The sequence below is a fragment of the Felis catus genome, chromosome X (genome assembly GCF_018350175.1).
Source record: "Felis catus isolate Fca126 chromosome X, F.catus_Fca126_mat1.0, whole genome shotgun sequence".
Lineage (NCBI taxonomy): Eukaryota > Metazoa > Chordata > Mammalia > Carnivora > Felidae > Felis > Felis catus.
The window spans coordinates 12230551-12250847 of NC_058386.1; the positions used below are offsets into that span (position 1 = coordinate 12230551).

Sequence of the window (20297 nt, forward strand, 5' to 3'; positions counted from 1 at the left end):
TCCTGCTGCAAGGGCTCTTAGATTCCATGACCCTTCTCATAAGTGCCAGGTGCAGGAGTTTAGTGGCAAGACCCTTGAACACCAAGGTCACGGTGTCTTGAACCAGTGAGAAGATTAAAAACCAAAGTAGAGGCCAGTACTTCCTGAGATGTCTGAGTTGACTCCGAAGATTCCATACCCCATCTAAGAATGGACCCAGGACGGCCGGGAGGGCAAAGGGTTTCTAGATTTCATGTGGTTTGTCCACAGTCTGCGTCAGGAGGTTCTCTAATCCCTGTCCTGATATGAACTTCATTGTGTCCAGGCAAAGAACACCCTCTTTAATTTTATCAGCTGTGGGGTCACCTGGGACACTATCTAAAATACTCAGTTTGTCTGCAGCACAAACCTTCTCTGGGCCCTGGGACAGGACGGCAAGGCCCAAGTCTGTGCTGCGCTGCGAGCCCCTGTGTTCCTGCGGTGTGGCCCGAGTAGGCACTCAGTGAGTGAGTGAGAAATGGGTGGATGAATTAATGGAATGGAGAAATGAACTCCATTGTCTCTATGATATTGTGAGAGACAAACTGGGAAAGCAAATTGGGCCAAGACACAAATGGAAAGGGGGGAATGAAAGGAGGGAGGTTACTTCCCCAAAACTTTGTTTACACAACCACAGATACTCAGACAACACAATAGTAGCCGAGCTCTCTCGCATAAGAAGACTCCTGATATGGTGTAGATAGGGGTAGCCGAGAGGAAGTGTAACTGTGAGGGAAGCTGGTAGTAAAATGGAAGTAACATGAAGACTGGTCCTACAGACTTCAGTAGTAATGTCCTTAGTGACCAAAGGATACAAATTCCTCCCATTCTGGCTTATGTACCACGGGTGTGACTTCTCCCTGGCCTTGCTCCAAATGTGACCACATGGAACGTCCTCGAAGATTTACACAAAATGAAACCCTAATCAGACAACAAGCACCTAGTGAGCTAAGCACGTCTTTGTAAAGTTTATTTTGATGTATTAAGTGAACTGAAATGCCTACGTCTTAAGAGTTCTCGTCACAAGAAACAAGTGCTGAAGCTATGTATAATGATAGATGTTAACTAGATTTCTTGTGGCGATCGTTTTGCGACATACACAAATACTGCATCGTTATGTTGTCTGCCAATGACTAATCCAATGTGGCAGGTCCATTATACTTCATGTAAAAACTAATTACTAAACTCAAATGCCAGGAGCACAACTAAAGGGAAATGCTACATTTTTGAAATTGTAAATATAGATGGGTTTGCTGGAATTATTGGAATTTGCTTCAATAATCACTTTGCCCAACTCTCTTATGAAGTAATAACATTTACATATACCCTAATGGCTTCTCAAGCAAATCCCGAAAAGGTAAAAATGTGCGCTCCCTTTCCTCAAGTGTGGAAAGCCTTGGTTTTATACTAATCCTCTACGATTTGGCTCCCCTGCCATTTCTCCTCAATGGCGCCAGACAGGGCCACCTGCATCCAAGGGGTGGTAAGAATCAGGCCTCTTGTTTCTGGAAACCAAAGGCCTAAATAGGAGCTGGGCTGCTGTTTTATAAGCACAAGACCATTAATCCCCTTACCGTGGACACAACAGCACGTTGTTCCTTTTTAGATCACAAGACTTGTCCTTGAATAACTAGGCAGAGGGAGAAATTCATTCCGTGCTCTACACCGTGAAAATCGGAAAGAAAACGGCATGCCTGAGGTAGACTTCTCCCTCTGTTGCTCCAAATGATACATTATCCTAAAAGCCAATAAATATTTAAGCAAACTGGGCAGGTAAATGTCCCAGCTGACTTGGGAATTAGACTAGAGTTTAACCTTGGATTATATTTCTCCAGAAAATGCCTTCAAACATTTAAGTTCTTCTGTGAAACTATTTTAGTACATCTGGCCTAAACCTTACTGTAATCACTTGAAAACATCTAGCTGCCATCTTCTTCAAATTCACGAGAAATCTTCACACCGTCTGATCTAATGAACCCAGAACTTTCTACCTTTGAAATTTCTCCGTACATCTTCTATTCTGCCTTGAAGAGAATCCAGGAAGTAGCAAGAAAAGCAAGATATCAAGATTTAAGTAATGACTTTGAAGGAACTCTCTTGTTTTGGTCACATTCAGTCCACCTGCTTACCACTGCTTCCTCAATGTGGGCGCTATGCTGTGTGGGACCTGGTTTTATCCATCAACTTAATGTCAGGGCCAAGCACCCAGTAGACTCGAGTAGAGCCTCCTCAACTCTACGGATTCCAGCACAGCCATGCAGTTCACAGGCTGGCCTCGGTAGACCGCGGGACAGAACAGGTTTCTGGTTCTCACCCCTCTGCCTTTCCCTGCCCTGTCAGCTCTGCCTCCTTCTTCCTTGACAGCATCTGAAGCAAATGGTGTAGCTTTCCAGTCACTTCTCCTTATTAAAAAGATCAGGGTAGGTGAATCAAAACTCGGATCAAAACGGTCTTCCTGCCTGACACACAGCTTCTCTCCGTCCAGCAGTGCTGACCTGAGTGGAGTGCACCACTGATGTAGTCTCTGTGCACACTTACCTCCCCACCCCACCCCCCGCACGTGTCCCTTCTGCCCCCCCACCTGCTTCATCCTGCTCATTTAGGGATGGAAAGGGAGACGGGAGAGGGCTGCGGGCACGAGGGACGGAAACAGCAGAGTTCTCTGTCCTTAGCCAGGGCTCTCTATGGGTCCCTCTGGCTGTTCACCATTCGGGGTCCTCCGTTGAGGTGGCTTCCTCGCGTTCTCCATTCAGAGCGCCTTGCGGGGCCCCCGGGAAGCTGTCCGGGGACCTGTCTGGGGACCTTTGCACCGCATCCTCTCCTAACGCAGGTGACACACTCTGATCAACTTCTTCCATCCCCCCTCTGCTCGGCCTCCAGTGGTGCACTGCCAGCCTTGACCCCCTGCCTCCTCCTGCCCTTGAAGTTGGTTCTCAGCCCCAAAGCCAGGGACTCCATCCAGCTCCCTCCCGCAGCCTCTGCTTGCTCCCGGGAATCCATTCAAGGGCAGACCGCTTGCAGAGCCGTCCTCTCCCACCCAATGACAGGAGCTCCAGCCCACCTTCCACCTTGAGACTTCTCCAGCTACAAGGCAGGCCTCAGTGACTGGTTTCACCATCATGCACGTGGGGGAGCATCTGACAGGAAATCATATGCCGGTCTCTCCTCTACAGACAACTCCACTCTCGGTGAGCAGTTCTCTACCTGACTCGAGGTAGACAGGGACACAAGCAAGGGTAACACTCAAAGCACATACTCGCTAGTGTGGCATGGGCAACACCTCATCTGAATGGGTCCAGTGGTCAGCACCCCACGTGGCTGCATGGTGTGTACGTGCTGGAACCCGCTCCTGCCTGTTCCTGTCCTACGGGGGAGGGAGTGGAAATGTCACAGCCTCTCTGCAGGCCCGCACCCCTGCCTCTCTGACCCTCTAGCCTTCTCTCCCACTGCCTGCTGGGGTTGGGTGAGGGTGACTGGATCCGTTCAGTGTCCTACCAGTCCTGTGTGAACGCCGCCAGGACCTCTCTCTAGGAAAAACCTCCTCTTGCATAGTCAGTCAAGGTCATACTGGATCAAGGATATACCGATCGTAGGTTTCCAAATATGCAAAAGCATCCTCAGGACATACTGAGCTCTGTGTCATAGGAGGCGGTCAAGCTTGATACAAGAGATATCGTAGCCAGGACCGGATAACAGGTGGAATGAAAATGAGGGTATCCATTATTCTGATTATTATTTGATTATCTTTAGTGAGCTACTTTGTACATTTTCAAGTCTGTACATCTCAGCATCTTCAAGTTTTCTGCAATATTCATAAAATAAGCAACGAGGAAAAATAAGTAAATAAATAGTGAATGTCGCAGATCTGGATCCCTGAAGCCATCCCGGAAATGGGTATTTGCCACGGGAGGGGTCTACTAGGGCGGCTGTAACAAATACCATAGACTGTGTGGCTTAAACCACAGAAATGTATTTTCTTACAATTCTGGACGCTAGAAGTCTCAGATCAGGGTGTGGTCAGGGTTGATTTCTTCTGGGGCTTCTTTCTTTGGCTTGTGGATGGCTGCCCTCTCCCGTCTTACCTGGGCTTTCCTCTGTGCACACCTGTGTCCTAATCTCTTCTTCTTATAAGGACACCATTCGTAGTGGATTAAAGCCCACCTATAGGACCTCATCTTACATTAATTACCTCTTTAAGGACCCTATCTCCAAATACAATCACATTCTGAGCTATGAGGGGTTAGGACTTGAACGCATGAATTTTTTTGGGGGGGGACACAATTCATCCCATAGCAGCTCCCCTGCAGAATTTATTTTGTCCCTCGCTGGCACCAAAAGGCCTCTCTAAGGCAGAAGAGTTAAAACCTGACCCGGTAGCCGGGCTACTGGTGTCTTCCATCCAGCCACCACACTCGCGAGAGGCAGCCTCTCTGCAAAGTTGTTTTCCATCCCGTCTTGCATTTTGTGCTGCCCTTTCCCACAGCGGCAGCCCGTTCACGTAAGGATGCAGCCTTCTTTACGGCAGTGCATGTAAGAATGGGGCTCAGCTACTGAATTGCATCTTAAACACCTCCTGGTTCATTAAGCAGCCCTCATCACTCAGCCTCCCGACAGCAGTACTGCTGGCTCTCACACTGCCTGTGCTTTTACAGGAAAAAATTTGTTGATCCCTGATAAAGTTTTGCACTTTTTCACTTGTTTAAAGGACACTGGCAACAAAGGCTTCCGTATATCTCATGCACCCAATTCCAAGTGAAACATGTTTGCAAGTCAACAAGATCAGATATTCACAGATGTATACAATGCCCTAAGTTCATAAAGAAAAATTCAAAAGTGAATTCTTCAAAATTCATCTAAAATGTTACATGTTTAAATTAACTTTTCGAAACGATGGGAAACATCTGGTTTAATGTAGTCATTTACAACGTTTAACATAGGCACCCAGAGGAAGTAACAATACCATGAACACAACAATGTGTAAAACCTGCTGAACAAGAAAAGGAAAGGATAAAGAGACTATTTGCAGGGGTTGGGGGTTGCATTGTAAGATGATGGGGGGGGGGGGTTCTTATATTTTTCCTTTTCAAATTTCTGCAAAGCAATCACCTCATTTTTTTGAAAAAGGTTATGATAAACAACTGTGGAAAGAGTGCTGCAGCTTAAAAGGCAGATGATAAACACAAAAATATATGTTTTTCTGCAAGTCTATAAAATAGGAGTAGAGTTCACTTTGGACACAATTTTCTTTTCCCCTACACCTCCTTTTTCTAATTTTTTGAATCATGTGATTACCTATTTTTAAATATTTATGTGTACGTGTGTACACACAAATACATATATCATATGTTTACTTTGCTCCCTCAAATTCTATTCTTCTGTTTCCTTCTTCATAGTCACAATCCATGCATAATATATTGTGGGTTTCAGGTATGCCAATTAATAGTGATCCTATTTGTCAGGTTCTGAATCATTACAGAATTTAGACAAAAGAATAAAGCAGCTAGGAGACCAAAATGAAAGGCCAGGTTGGAGGACACAGCTTTAATCAGCAGGAAAATTTTCTTCCTAATTAAAAAAAATCCTGAATGGAGATAAATTCATCTATAGTGTCCCATGTAGAGCTGAACTAGGGCACCCATCGCACATACAGGAGTAATATGCAAGATATTTAACACCCTATATGATATGGCACCTACCAACAGCAACAGTCCTCATCTGTAAACAGCACATACACCTGTAAGGCTGTACAGAACATACAGTTATATGTGCCTGCCCATGCAGGGCCTAATTCTGGACTCAGTGTAGGGAGTAGCACAGAAAACCACCTGCTGTCTAAGGGCAAGCCAGGTCCTAAAGAGAAGGGAGCCACAGACAGCTTCTCCTTCCAGCTCACCGATTGGGTCAGCCTTTTCTCCTCTTGAGGGGAAGAAGGAGAGAGGGAGTAGACAGAAACCAGGAGTGTTACCAGCATCACAAATAGACATGAAAGGAAACATCACAAATACAGAAGAATAGAAAAAATGTAAAACTGTTAACACTTGTACTAAAGCTTCGAAGAAAATAACCAAGGTGCTATGACAGATATCAACAGTGGAATGAACCTATACATATTTATTTCCAAAATGAGTGCTATGGACTGATTTGTTCCCCTTCCCCAAAATTCCTATGTTGAAGCCTGAACCCACCCCCCCCCCATGTGACTGTATTTGGAGATGGGGCCAGTGAGGAGACAATTACAGTTAAATATGGTCATAAGGGGGCAACCTTGATGGGAGTAGTGTCCTCATTAGAAGCGACACCTGAGAACTCACTCTCCGCCCCCTTCCAATGCCCCCTCAACAGAGGTCACATGAGAACAAAGTTCTAGTGGCATCTGTTAGGCAAGAGAAGAGGACTTGGAATGAGATCTATCTTGCCAGCACCTTGATCTTGGCCTTGCAGCCTCCAGAACTGTCCGGCATTTAAGCCACCACTGGGTGTGGTATTTTGTTATGGCAGCCCTAGCAAACTAATATGATGAAAGTAGAGGTTTTTTTTTCTTTCTTCCTTCCTTCCTTTCTAGCTATCTATCTATCTATCCATCTACAAGAGAAATTATATGTATACAGTAGGAATGTATAAAAAGCTTATGACATATGACTACCTCTAGAAGTTTTTATCATCATAGCACCTATTGAACAAAGAGCATCGTTGGAACATGATATAAAGTGTAAGGTGAGCTAGATTACAAAAGTTTTTTTAATGTTAAAATAGAGATCCTTTTCAAAAATGAAGTTAAATAATTACTTTCAAGATAGAATTTGGAATTAATGCATGCCTCAAATACTACTGCAAATAACCAATTAAGATTTTTTTCTGTGTACTTACTCTGTCGTTTCTCTGTTGGGAACTTTCCTCATGGAGAAAGCCACCATTGCTTTGAAGAGATATTCCTCATTTGTATCCCAGGCATACTAAGAGAGAAGTAAAACAGAAAATGTAAAAAGGCATAGGATGAAAAATGGTCCATTGCAATTTAATTGTGGCCACCGTGGTATTAATCAGTGCCTGCCTCTCTCTCTCTCCCCCACCCCCACCTTACTCATACACTAAAGACTGGAGACCAAGATAAATCATATCACAATAATGTTCAGGAAAGGCTTTCTTGGACATTCTATCATTCCAAGTGTGGTGTATTTTCCATTGCATCATCTTCTTCACAATCTGCAGTATTAGTAACCCGTCAACAAATAGTCCATTTGGACATCCCATCCTGGACATTTACAGGACATATACATCATTCCTCCCTTTCTCTCTTCCCTCATAAACTGACTACTTCTCTTAGCTTCCTTTCCTTTACTAACATTGGTACAATTTTTCTTTCCATTTTCTTAGCTGGAAACTTGAGTGTGTGTGCATATAATGGATTGAACTGTGCCCCCGCAAAATGTATATGTTGAAGTCCTAACCCCCAGTACCTCAGAATGTAACCATATTTGGAGACAGTGTCTTTAGAGATGACTAAGTTTAAATGAGGCCATTAGGGTAGACCCTAATCTAGTATGACTGGTGTCCTGGCAAGAACAGGAAATTTGGACACAGCCACATACAGAGGGAAGACAGCAATCTATAAGCCAAAGGCAGAGGCCTAGAACAGATCCTTCTCTCATAGCCCTCAGAAGGAACCAACCCTGCTGAGACCCTGATCTTGGACTTCTAGCCTCCAGTACGAAGAGAAAATAATTTTCTGTTGTTTAAGCCACCCAGTTCATGGCACTTTGTTAGAGCAGCCCTAGTGAACTGATGTGGCTAACCACATATTTGCGGTGAGTATGAATGGAGAAAGTCACAAAACAGGGTTTGTTGGTTTAACTCTAAGTTCATGATGTCCTACTCCCAAATTGCCTGGGAATCCCTTAGGTTTCTCCATCAGTTTTCTCTCTAGCTTTGCGCAGTGGCAGTATCGTAGCCAATGAGGTTTATCCAAGGCGCGATTATTGCTAATTGAAAACTTTTCCCAGTTTCTCTCTCTCTCGTGGTTCACAGTGACTATCTTGGACCTCTTTCGGCTCCCCTTGCACCAAACTCAGTGCTTTCCCTCACACCTCACACTCACACAGATGTTCTTATCTCCTAATTTACAGATATATACTCAAGTCATCAATTTGAACTCCCCCGTTTTTCTGACACCAAATAAAAAACTCCCGCTATAGACATACATGCTATCCACCTCCTCCCCTGAAAGGCCGGATGTGGTGTTTCTCCTCCCATCAGTGGCCACTGCATCCACTTCTACTAGGAACACTTCCCTCTGCCCTTCTCAGGATCTGAAAGATAACCGTTTCCCCTCTCCTCTGTCCACTGGACTCTGACTTTTAGCAATGCTCAAGCCTCCCCATTACAACAACACCAGAACCAAATTACTTTACTCAATCGTTCTCCCTCCACCTACTGGTGTCTCTCTCCTGCCCTTCACAGCCAACACTCTCAAAGGAGTCGTCATACTCATGTCTTTACGTGCTCACCGTCCACTTATTCTCAACTCCCTCCATCAGCTGCTTTCCAGTTGCACCACTCCACAAAAAGGCTCTCTAAAGTTACCAGTGGCCTCCACATGACGCAGCATGATGAGAGGCCTTCAGCCTCAGCTTGCTCAGCCTGTCAACAGCATCTGACACTCCTGAACACTTCCTTCAACTTGAAGCACGCTCTTCCCTTTTGCAATGCTCATTTTGCTTTTCCTCCTGCCCCTCTGCCCCTTTGGCGGGTTTACCATTTTCTACAAGGGCTCCAAGTTTTAGAGAACCTCAAAGCTCTATGCTGGACCTTCTCCTCTTGTCATTCTGTACTTTCTCCCTCAGACTGTCATCTAGTCCAGGCTTCCACTCTCACCGAAATGCAAATGGCCCAGGAATGTAGATCTCAAGCCCACTCTGTCCTTGCCTATTCATCAATAATACCTCAAACTCAACAAGTTCAAAATTAAAGCTATGATTTTCTTGTCTGCACCTGGTTTCCTGACTCATAGGTGGGTCATCATCTGCTCAGTTGCATAATTAGAAACTAAAGCTTCATCCTTGACTCCTTCTCCATTCCTCTTTTCTACTCTCATCCCCTCCACTCTGCCTTCCACACTGTGGCCACTGTCTTCCAAACACTAATTCTACCAAAACATCTCTTCCATAAAACCCTCACTTGCTTTAAAGATAATAGCGAAGTTTCCTAACGCAGTCCACACATTCTTCAGCCTGATCTCTCCTTCTTGCCCAAGCCCATCACATGCCATGCTCTATTCCACTGCTACAGCTGCCGATGCCCCAGCCTTCCTTCCATCCCCCACTCTCACCAAGTTCCTTCCTGTAACAAGCCTTTGTGTGTGCTGTTCCTTCTGCCCTTTTTCCTTTTATTCTCTGGCTCACCTGCACTCATGCTTTAGACCTCACAGCAAGTGCCGAGCACTAACGCCCCTGACAAGGCCAAAGCCCCCATGTGCTTCTCCTCCCTGCAATACTTGTCAAGCCTACACATTTCCATTTCATTTACTGAATGTTTGATGGACAACCAATCCTCCCAACAGCGTAAGTGCCACGAGGGCAGAGACAGGTCTGATTTATCTGCCATTGTGTCCCCAGCATTCAGCATGGGGCCTGCCTCAGAGGACCCTGGGATAAGCAACCGACAATCTACTCTCTGCGGTAGAGAGAGTCAATTTTACAGTCAGACTGCCTGGGTTCAAATCTCACCTCTGTCACTTGCTGACTTGAGATGTTGGGCACGTCGCTTCATTTTTTATACCTCGGCTTTCTCATTTACCCAGTGACAACGGGAATGCCCGTACTACCTTTCTCAGAGGGTTGTTGTGAGCACTACGTGAACTGATGTGAGTCAAGTGCTCAGAAGGGCCCCCGCTGGAAACTAAACTAAATCCTCAAAAATGCTGCCTGTTACAATGACCATTTCTCACTGGGTGAATAAAATAATATATTGGTGAACTGGCCCGCAAACAGAATACGTACCTCTAAGTACCTGTAGCATTCTTTGATTGCTTCTACCCTGACACATCTTAATATCACCTTCTATTGGGGAAAATTTTCACAGACCACACGGGGATACTAAAACTAGAATTACACGAATCATCTTATTAATTCGACAGGCTTTATTGCACTTACAGCTACCTGAGCCTAATGAGTATTTTTTAACTTCAATTTCATAAGCACATATTTCATGGTGTTACTTTGATATTTGAGAGGAACTGAAGAAACTGCACGTTAGAATTAGAAAATTTGGGGGCTATGAAACATCTTATATGGGTGGAACCATGCCATCTTTTCAATGACTAGAAAACTGAGGCTCAGAAAATTCAGATGACCATAATGGTGAGGAGCAGAGCCCAAACCAGACCTGAGGGCCTGACTGGGACCCCTTTGCTCCACAGCTTGATTAAAATGTTCGAGTTTGCACAGTTGTTTTGTGTAATACAAAACCTCACAGATTTTCTAGCAGATTTCTAGCACTGCAGATTCAATACCTTAGGCAAAATCATTTTTTAATAATTTCTATTTTACAATTTTTTTTACTTTAACACAGTATCAGATTTGAGGTCTTTCAAATTAATCTATATAACAAGTTTAACATAACTATACAGAGAGACTCATTACAAGAGAAAGTAGTGTTATTAGCAAACAAAATGAAAAATGAACACACAGTTTCTCCACTTACTGCGTTATCTCCCAGAGCTGTTCTGATACTAAGTCTTACTTTAAAAGCATTTTCTCCATCTGCCAAAAAGAAAAAAAAAGAGCAGCATTTGATGATAAAAATCTGCCAAAACAGAAGACCAAACGTTTAACCAACTCAAATCAACACAATGCTGAACTTCAGCGAAATCGCCCCAAATACTCCTGAGAGTTTAACTACAATCACCTTACAGGGTTTAAAATTTTCTTTCAAACTCATAAAACAGTCATAGTCTCAACTTTCAGGCCACAACACGTCTGCAGATTTAGAAAAAATAAAGAGGTCTTTGTTGTCAATCATTTAGAAAACTGTTAATCTATTTTTAAGTTTCAAGGCTACATACCTGGTTGACAGAGTTCAGCATGAATAGCAGTCACCAGAAAAAAGAGCAGGCACAACATTCTTTCAGAGTGGAAAACACAAGGCAAACGCAGGGATAAATATCCACCCTCCACTTAAAGCTGCCTTAGCCATTCCGTGACCCGGATTAGAATATTAGAGAAACAATCAAGCCACCACCTACAAGATTTAATGATTAAACCGCATTATTTGGGTTAATACTTAGATAGAAGCAGCCCATCTCCTGTCAGTTATTTACGAAAATCTGTTTGGAAAACAGATTAGCCGTCTTTTCTGGACTCTGGGTTTCCTCTGCTGACTCAAAGCCTGAATCCTCCCCTGCCCTTTCTGTCGTTGTCTGGCTAAGTGCACTGTGGACATTTTCCTTGGCCTCAGCTTTCTATCTTGTCAGGGCTGAAGTAGCTGGCTCATAGATAGGCTATCCTAATTTAGAAAACAAACAGCACTCCTTCCTATCTCTGGTGAACAAAGGACGCCCTTCCAAGAATGGTCTCACCTGACTCTCACCTCCACAGATAAACATCCCGAGAGGACTTCCACTTCAAAGGGAATCATTTTGGTCAGCCCTGAGTTCTGCTGGTTGTGTAAATTCCAAGTTAATGATAGAGAGCAGTGCTGTCCAATGGAACATTCTGTGATGATGGGAATGTTCTGTATCTGTACTATCCAATATGGTAGCCACCGGACATAGCTGGCTGTTGACCACTTGAAATGGAACTACTGCTGCTGAGAAACCAAATTTTCTCTTAATTTATGTAGAACGTGTGACTAGCAACTACATTGGTCAGTGCATCTGTAGAACTGTCATTCAGAGCCCCCTGCCGTGAACTGGGTGTGCTGGATTCTTTCTGTCACCCTCAAAGTAGCACCTCACAGTTGCTGTTGTTCGAATCATCTTACACGTGAGGGAACTGAGGAGCTGGTGTTTAAGGCACTGGTGGCAATGGGGGAAGACGAAAGGGTGTCACCGGAACCCTATCTCCACCACACTGAACTGCACTGTGTCTGCATTGGTCATCATCGGTCAAAACTGAAATTGCAGCAAAGCCGCAGAGATGCTCTGAGGATTGCCGCAATGAGTGGAAGAGAGTCTCCCCTAGTGGGCATTCTACAGATGCCAACAGAAGTGCCCTAGCAGGTTGATGTCTGGGCTTTCCTCTCTACCATGCTGCCTCTTCATGAATTCAGCCCCCAAGTTCCACCTCGTTGCTTGAAAATCATGAGTGGAAAAATTACATCGGGTGACCCTGATGAAAATGGGGACTTTCAAAGCAACAATGAGAAAAAGATCAACAGCCACACTTCTGCCAACACTTTGAGAGTCCTACCACTTCCCCCTCCTGGATAGGGTGATATTGTATCATAGATGACCCATTTCTGTTCGGTGACGCCACCTGGAGGAGCCTCTCCTTACCTTGGTTGCAAGGGCACAGGGCCAGGAAAAGTTGTATTAGAGGGAGAGACAGCCAAAATTAGACCCATTCTAGCAATTTCACTATTAAGTGAAATGGAAATTTCCTAGAAGGAAGAGCTCACGTAACTTACCCCTGAAAACAAAGTCAGACTAGATGAAGTTATCTTGGGAAATGTTAGACTGGATAAAATCATCAGGAGAATAGAAAAGCCAGTATGTGGAGATTTTAACAAAGCTAATTATTTGCATCAGGGAACAAAGCCATTTTAGAGACAGATATGATTCAGCTTTGCTTTAGCCTTTAACTTCATAAAAGAATCAAACATGTCTCTTTTGCTCTGACATAGTCACTTACGTGATTAGGATTGAAGATAGTAAAATACTGATCTGTAGTTAAGCCATTCTTTGAAAAGCAAAAAAAAAAAACTCTTCCTTTTTGAATTATGATTTCTCTCTTTTTTGAAAATAAAGTTAGCCATTTATTAAACAATTTCTTTGTGCCACTCTATTAGTGCTTAATAGACTTGTAAAAAACTGCCCTTACTAAAATAGTTGACATACAATATTATATCAATTTCAGGTGTTTCAAAGAGTGATTCAACATTTATATCCATCACAAAATGCTCACCATAAGTATGGTTGTCATCTGTCCCCACATAGTTATTACAATTATATTGACTATGTTCCCTATGCTATAGTTTACTTTCACTATTCTATACTTTATAGATGTTTGTTGTCTCATTTAAAAAATAACAGGGGAAAAAGGAGCAATAGAAATTCCATATAGAAAATACAGAGAAACTGAAAGAGAAAAATACAAAATTATCCATAATACCACTGGTGTGAATGACCAATGTTAATATATTTTAAGAGCTGAAACATACCTGCCTTAGCCTTGGATCTTCTTGTGTGTTCCTGTGTGATGCTGTTGTTTTGTCTCATTGTAGCAGCACATCAGAACAGTAATGGTGGAATAACATGGACCCTTGCTTTCTTCCTTACTCTAATGGAGTGTTGCTTTTTCACAGGATCTGGTGGGTCACTTCAAATTCAATGTGTTGTGAGGTAAAAAGACTCCTTTTATCTCTAGTTTACTAAAATTTATTTTGATCAATAACTGATATTGAATTTTATCAACTGCTTTTAACATCTATTACTATGATCCTAGAGGTTTTACCATTTGATGCATTTTATTAATAAATTTTTTAGAGGTGCTTCGGTGGCTCAGTTGGTTAAGTGTCCAGCTCTTGATTTTGGCTCAGGAAGTGATCTCACAGTTCATGGGATCGAGCCCTGTGTCAGGCTCTGTGCTGACAGCTTGGAGCCTGCTTGGGATCCTCTCTCTCCACCCCTCCCCCCCCACCTCAAAATAAATAAACTTAAAAAAATTAATTTCTTTACATTGATCCAACCCTTAGATCAGCTTAGTTTGATGATTTTTTAACATGCTCCTGGACTTAATTGCTGTGTTTTTCCTTAGGTTTTTAAACCTATTTTCATAGAAGAATATCATTCAGGTTTCTTTTCAAGTGCTTTCAAGTTTATTTTTTTCTGGCCCTTACATTACCATCTTGAAAATGGTATAAAAAGATTTCTAACATCGTCTAGGTTTACAAATACTTTAAAACCCAGGGGAAAAAATGCAGAAGAAATGCAGAGTCGGAGAAGTTGGGCCATACATATTTTGGGGGAAGAGTTCTTTCAAGATTTTCATTTCTTATATTGTCACACACTGCAGGTTTCATAATTCTAGTTCATTCTGGCTGTTTACAAATTCCAAGAAAACCTTTATTTCATCAAGATTTTCCAGTATTCTCACGGACTTTATACAGTATTTCCCATAAGGTATCTACATTCATTGCCCTATTTCCCTTGTATTTTCCACCATGCATATTAATGTTTTCTCATTTTTCATTCTTCTCGCCAGAGGTGTGTCTACTTTTGTTGTTGTTTAATCAAAGAACAAGATCTTGGATTTAATTTTCAGGTCTTCCTGCTTTCTGAGTCATCCATCTTATGTATTTTTATTCCGTCCTTACCCCTCTTGTCATTATACTGCTTTTCTTCATTATACTGCTTGTTCTTCTTATAAGTCTTGAGTTGATAAATAGGCTGAGGTATTTTTAATCTTTCTCATTTAATAATGAAAATATTTGTGGCCATGAATTTTCCCTGGAGTACTGTTCTGGACAGATGACAAGAAATATATAGATGTACAGTGATCTCATACTTATTTTCTGAAAAGTCTATAATTATAGTTCCAATTTTTCTATATCCCAATGTTTGCTTAGAAAAGTATTTGTAGCAAAATTAACAGCAGCCAAAAATAAAATGATGAAAAATATCAACTTTTTTATAGTCCTGTCAGGTGAACAGAAAAAGTATAATGATAAAATAAGACATTGTCAATAATTCAACTTAAAATACGAAAACTCTTACAAGGTCACTTAGAACATGCTAAAAATGACTTACTAAAGAGCTTGATAGCTTAATAAAATAGGTGGAATGTAGAACTAGATACTATTGTTCTTGCCTCTTAACATACTGGGTTTTTTTTCTTCCACTTGTAAAAATCTTGCACAAACTTGCTCTTTATTTTCACACAGAATTTTAAGTATTAAAGCTCCAGAGAATTCATACCAAACTTGCTTCATACAACGCACATTTCTGCAATTTCACATATAGGAGCTTAATAATTTATCAGTAACAGTGGTAACGATGACAAATAAAGCAGTTTCAATCGTTCTGAATACGTTACTATTTACTTCTAATGTTCAGAGTTTAGAGAATGAAGATAAAATGTTGAGATTACTGTTGCCATGAGCAATACAGAAGGCACCAAGTCTCCTGAGACAGGATAAAGAAATTGATTTCTCCATGTTTTTTCATACTCCACAACACTATTGGAAAGCAGTTTCTCAGCACATAAATATTGATCTACTGTTCTGGAGGGTAAATTAAATATGACATCACACAAAAAGGAAACACGTGTGTCATTCTTTTGATTCACACAAGTTACCTTTTAAAGTTCATCAGGGTTGTAAACACATGGGCATATATACATCCATTTATCTGCAATTAAACAACATGTAGGTAGAACCAATGTCCCTTTGAAATGTTGACCCTGATTATTCCATTTCATGGTCACAAACATGCATTTTGTAAACCTGTAACACCTGTAACACCTAAAACTACTGTGAAATTATTTCAAATGTGATGTTACTCTGCATGTTTTTATTGGATTTTGGGAAATGTATTTAGTTGTGACATATTAAAAATATAAAAAACCTTTAACAGCTGAACACAGAAATTTTTTATAAGACAAAAGCTTGAACATTTTAAATTAGTGGCTCCAATTTTCCACAATAGAAGTTGTAGAAGTTTAAAAAAATTTTTTTAATGTTTATTTATTTTTGAGACAGAGAGAGACAGAGCAAGCATGGGAGGGGCAGAGAGAGAGGTAGAAACAGAATCCGAAACAGGCTCCCGGCTCTGAGCTGTCAGCACAGAACACGACACGGGGCTCGAACCCATGAACCATGAGATCATGACCTGAGCCAGTGTCGGTCACTTAACTGACTGAGACACCCAGGTGGCCCTGTAGAATTCTGAATAAATGTGATCTTTTACCATTTAAATTGAAATAAAATTGATATACCATATGATAAACAATATCAAGATGTTTGTAGTAATTAGCCCAATATTTTCAGTATAATTAGGAGGTAAGAAAATGAATTTATTCGTTTTAAATTGTCAGTATTAAGATGCATGGGGAAATAAAGTATTTTTGTCTATAGTGAAAAATATTATATTTTAACTCTGGGCTTCTCAGCAGGGAGTGGTGGTGGATTTTTTTTTTTTTTCCTCCAGAAGACATTTTGGCAATGTCTGGAGACATTTTTGGTTGTCACAAATTGGGGAGGAATGCTACTGACACCTAGTGAGTAGAGGCCAGAGATGCTATTAAACATCCTACAAACTTTAGAAGTATCACTTAGGCCTTCATTTGGTAACTTTCTTTTCCTTGTATTTGGGTTAATGGAAGTTACTCACAAAAGGAAGAACAAGAGATATAAAGGAATCAAGTATGCACCTGTATGCTCTGTGTGTGTGTGTGTGTGTGTGTGTATGTGTGTGTGTGTATAAAATCAAGCATACTTCATACTTTTAAGATATTAACGTCATTCCATATTCTGAAGTTACTACTAAAATAAACTCATTTATCTTGTTATTAAGATGGCTAATGAGAAAGAATAACTGCCTGGCTGCTGGAGCACCTGGGCTCATTTTGGCTGTCAGTACAACAGCCCAAGGTTAGTAAGTGTAGGCACATTTAAAACTCATTGTCATTGAAATCTTGCCATTTGCAACAACATGGATGGAACTGGAGGGTATTATGCTAAGCAAAATAAGTCAATCGGAGAAAGACATGATTTTACTCATATGTGGAGTCTGATAAACTTAACAGATAAACATAGGGGAAGGGAAAGAAAAATATAAAAAACAGAGAGGGAGGCAAACCAGAAGAGACTCTTTTTTAAAAATCTGTTTATGTTTATTTATTTTTGAGAAAGAGAGTAACAGAGCACAAGTGGGGGAGGGGTAGAGAGCGAGGGAGACACAGGATCCGAAGCAGGTTCCAGGCTCTGAGCTGTCAGCACAGATCCGGATGTGGGGCTCAAACCCACAAACCATGAGATCATGACCTGAGCCAAAGTAGGTCGCCCAACCGACTGAGCCACCCAGGTGCCCCAATAAGAGACTTAAATACAGAGAACAAACTCAGGGTTGCTGGAGGGGAGGTGGGTGGGAGATGGACTAAATGGGTGATTGGCAATCAGGAAGGTACTTTTCAGGATGAGTGCTGGGTGTCATGCATAAGAGATGAATCACTGGGTTCTACTCCTGAAGCCAAGACCACACTGTATGTTAACTAACTTGAGAATATAAAAACAAAACAAAACAAAACCCAAACCCAAAAACAAAAACTAAAAAAATTCATTGTCAATGAATACTGTTTCTACCTTCCATTGTCTTTCTTCTCCTTGTCATTTCAATTGAAGCCACTCCCACTTGAAATCTTCACTAGCACCCCAGGGCCTAAGTCTGGGAATTGAAACTTCTTGGCCTCTAAGATCTGAATCTGAGTTGGCTTTTCAGATGCATCTACACAGATGTCCCCTCTCCATCCTCCACTGAGCCATCCTACCTGCCAATCCCTGCACTGGGTCTCATCCCACCTCTGTCCTTTGTGCTTCTTTGCACACTGTTTTCTTTAGTTCAATACTTTGAGCTTTCATTTTTTACCTTTAAATTTTTTTTAATGTTTATTTATTTTGAGAGAGTGAGAGACAGAGCATGAGCAGGGGAGGGCAGAGAGAGAGGCAGACACAATCCGAAGCAGGCTCCAGGCTCCAGGCTCTGAGCTGTCAGCACAGAGCCCGATGCAGGGCTCGAACCCACAAACTGTGAGATCATGACCTGAGCTGAAGTCGGACGCCTAACTGACTGAGCCACCCAGGCGCCCCTCATTTTTTACCTTTAAACATCTTAGTCATTGTTCCAGGTCTATCTCGATGAGCACTTCCTTGGAGAAAACTTTGTTTTGTTTTTGTTACAGGTTCTTATTCGTTCTTATTTGTTTTACACTTGTCCAATCCATTTTTTATTCTCTTCTTCTCCTAGGTTCCCGTGGCATTTTGTTCACATTCGTACATGTATGTATTGACAATATGATTTACTTTTGTGCCCTACAAATTTTAAAGTTCTGGAGAACAAGGACTATATTTGGTTCAGTTTTGCATTTCTCATGGCCCATGACTATTTGATAACTTAATAGAACTGAATTTACTTATTTGAATCATAAACTGACGTTTGAAGAAGCTCAACAATGCAAACATGAAGATTCATGAGGTACACTGCATTTTTTTTTTCATTCCTAGTCAGAGAAAAATAACTTCTAGTATCAGATAAACAAGGAACACTGGGCTTTGGAATATTTTTGTCTCCACTTCCATACCTATGCCCCTTTTAAGATGAAAAGAAATGTGAAGCTACGGTATTTGGAAGGCTCATCAAATTTTGTAGGTTAATCAATAGCCATAACCATTTATGAACTTAATCTTTGTATTCACAGGGTAACATTTTTCTAGTTCACAAAAAGTTAATCACTATTGTTTAGAAATAAAGATTAATTTAGACAAGCTGAGGGAGTGTAATTCTGCCAACTTTATAATCTTAAGAATTTAAAGGACAGTTTCTGAAATGGAATGCACATGTGCCTGTGTGTCTCCTCTTGTGCATGAAGACCAACGCATTAAAAAGAGTCTCGGGTAGTAAAAGCAAGACCTTACTGATATTTCTTCCTAGATCTAGACTAGATCTAACTAGATCTAACTCTTTCCTAGATCTAACTCCTTCCAATGTTGCTTGGCTGTTAAAGAGTTTTTTCATGGTTAGGGCGTCTGACTTCGGCTCAGGTCATGATCTCACAGCTTGTGAGTTCGAGCCCCGCATTGGGCTCTGTGCTGACAGCTTGGAGCTCGGAGCCTGGAGCCTGCTTTGGATTCTGTCTCCTGCTCTCTCTCTGCCCCTCCCCCACTCACACTCTGTCTCTCTCTCTCTCTCTCTCAAAAAATAAATAAACATTAAAAAAAATTTTTTAAAAGAGTTTTTTCATGGTTTAGGCAAATTATAATTTTCTCCAACATTATTGCAGCCATACTCTATGGAACAGTATTTTCCACCCTTAATCTTCTATTTGGCTGCCAGTTAGTGTCACCCAGTCATATTCAGCTCTGCCTCTAGGTACTCCCCTTGCCAACCTATATAAAAAGGTGGAGCGGCCACTGGGCCATGTACCTTTCAGGTTAGATATTCTCTTTTTCATAGAGAATCTTAAACTATCCTCATTTTAATTGATATATAAAGCATATGAATTAATCAACATATCAAAGTTTCTGCCCTTAAGTTTTGACCAGCAACAATGATCTTGACCCTTCTGTCTGAAAACTGTCAGTAGCCTACAGTAAGTAATGTTTATGAGGGCTGCCTAAAAGATGTGCATGCAATAATACCTCCATCACTACAAATCAGAGATGCCAGATAGATTGTTGTAGCCACTCATCCATCCTACACCCACAAAAGAAACTGTTAATCTACTTCAGAACTTTTTCCTTCTGAGTGTGGATTCAGCCACAACACTTCCCAACAGTTATTCAGTCAGTTGACAAGTTGAAACTTACTTGCCGTCATGGGCAATAATGATCTACGCGCTGCCCTGAATAAAGCCATCCCACTGGGGGCCTGTGATCTCAAATGAACAGAAAAGTTTGGGCGGTTCATAGAATGGATTCAATACTTTGTGATTGTGGCAACAGTTTACATTGAGGGGATCTGTATGAAACTCCTTTTGGCACTTGTTTCCTACTTAGTTCCCAGTATCATCATTATGAGGCGCTCCATCGGGGCGTGAGAACATTCTGGAAGCAGACACCGGTGGGGGTTACAGCACCGTGAGTGAGCTTCCACTGGGACTAAAAATCAAGAAAACCTGCTTTTCAAAAACAACCAACCAATCAAACAAACAGATGAATCTGGAGGGCATTTTGCTAAGTGAAGTAAGTCAGACAGACAAAGACAAATACCATAAGATCTCACTTACATGTGAAATCTAAAAAACAAATAAATGAAAAACTAAACTCATACAGATAATAGATTGTTGGATGCCCAAGACAGGGAGTAGGGGGGAGGGCAAAATGGGTGAAGATGGTCAAAAGGTACAAACTTC

The 20297-nt window shown here is 41.6% G+C and overlaps 1 protein-coding gene and 1 pseudogene across 2 annotated transcripts in view; one reads left to right on the forward strand and one right to left on the reverse strand.

Moving 5' to 3' along the window:
- CLTRN (collectrin, amino acid transport regulator) overlaps window positions 1-13744 on the reverse strand; it is a 34645-nt gene extending 20901 nt beyond the window's left edge. The window contains exons 1-3 of one of the 2 annotated variants that reach the window (XM_019823579.3): window positions 13393-13744; window positions 10717-10775; window positions 6886-6971 (exon numbers count right to left, since the gene is read on the reverse strand). In XM_019823579.3, the coding sequence (XP_019679138.1) occupies window positions 6886-6971; window positions 10717-10775; window positions 13393-13450 (203 nt within the window). In that variant the 5' untranslated portion in view covers window positions 13451-13744. Of the gene's footprint in view, window positions 1-6885; window positions 6972-10716; window positions 10776-11077; window positions 11381-13392 lie in introns of those variants that run through there. The other variant, XM_004000302.6, reaches the window with a different exon arrangement.
- On the forward strand, window positions 7941-8024 carry LOC111558897 (annotated as a pseudogene).
- Window positions 13745-20297: the final 6553 nt, after the last annotated feature.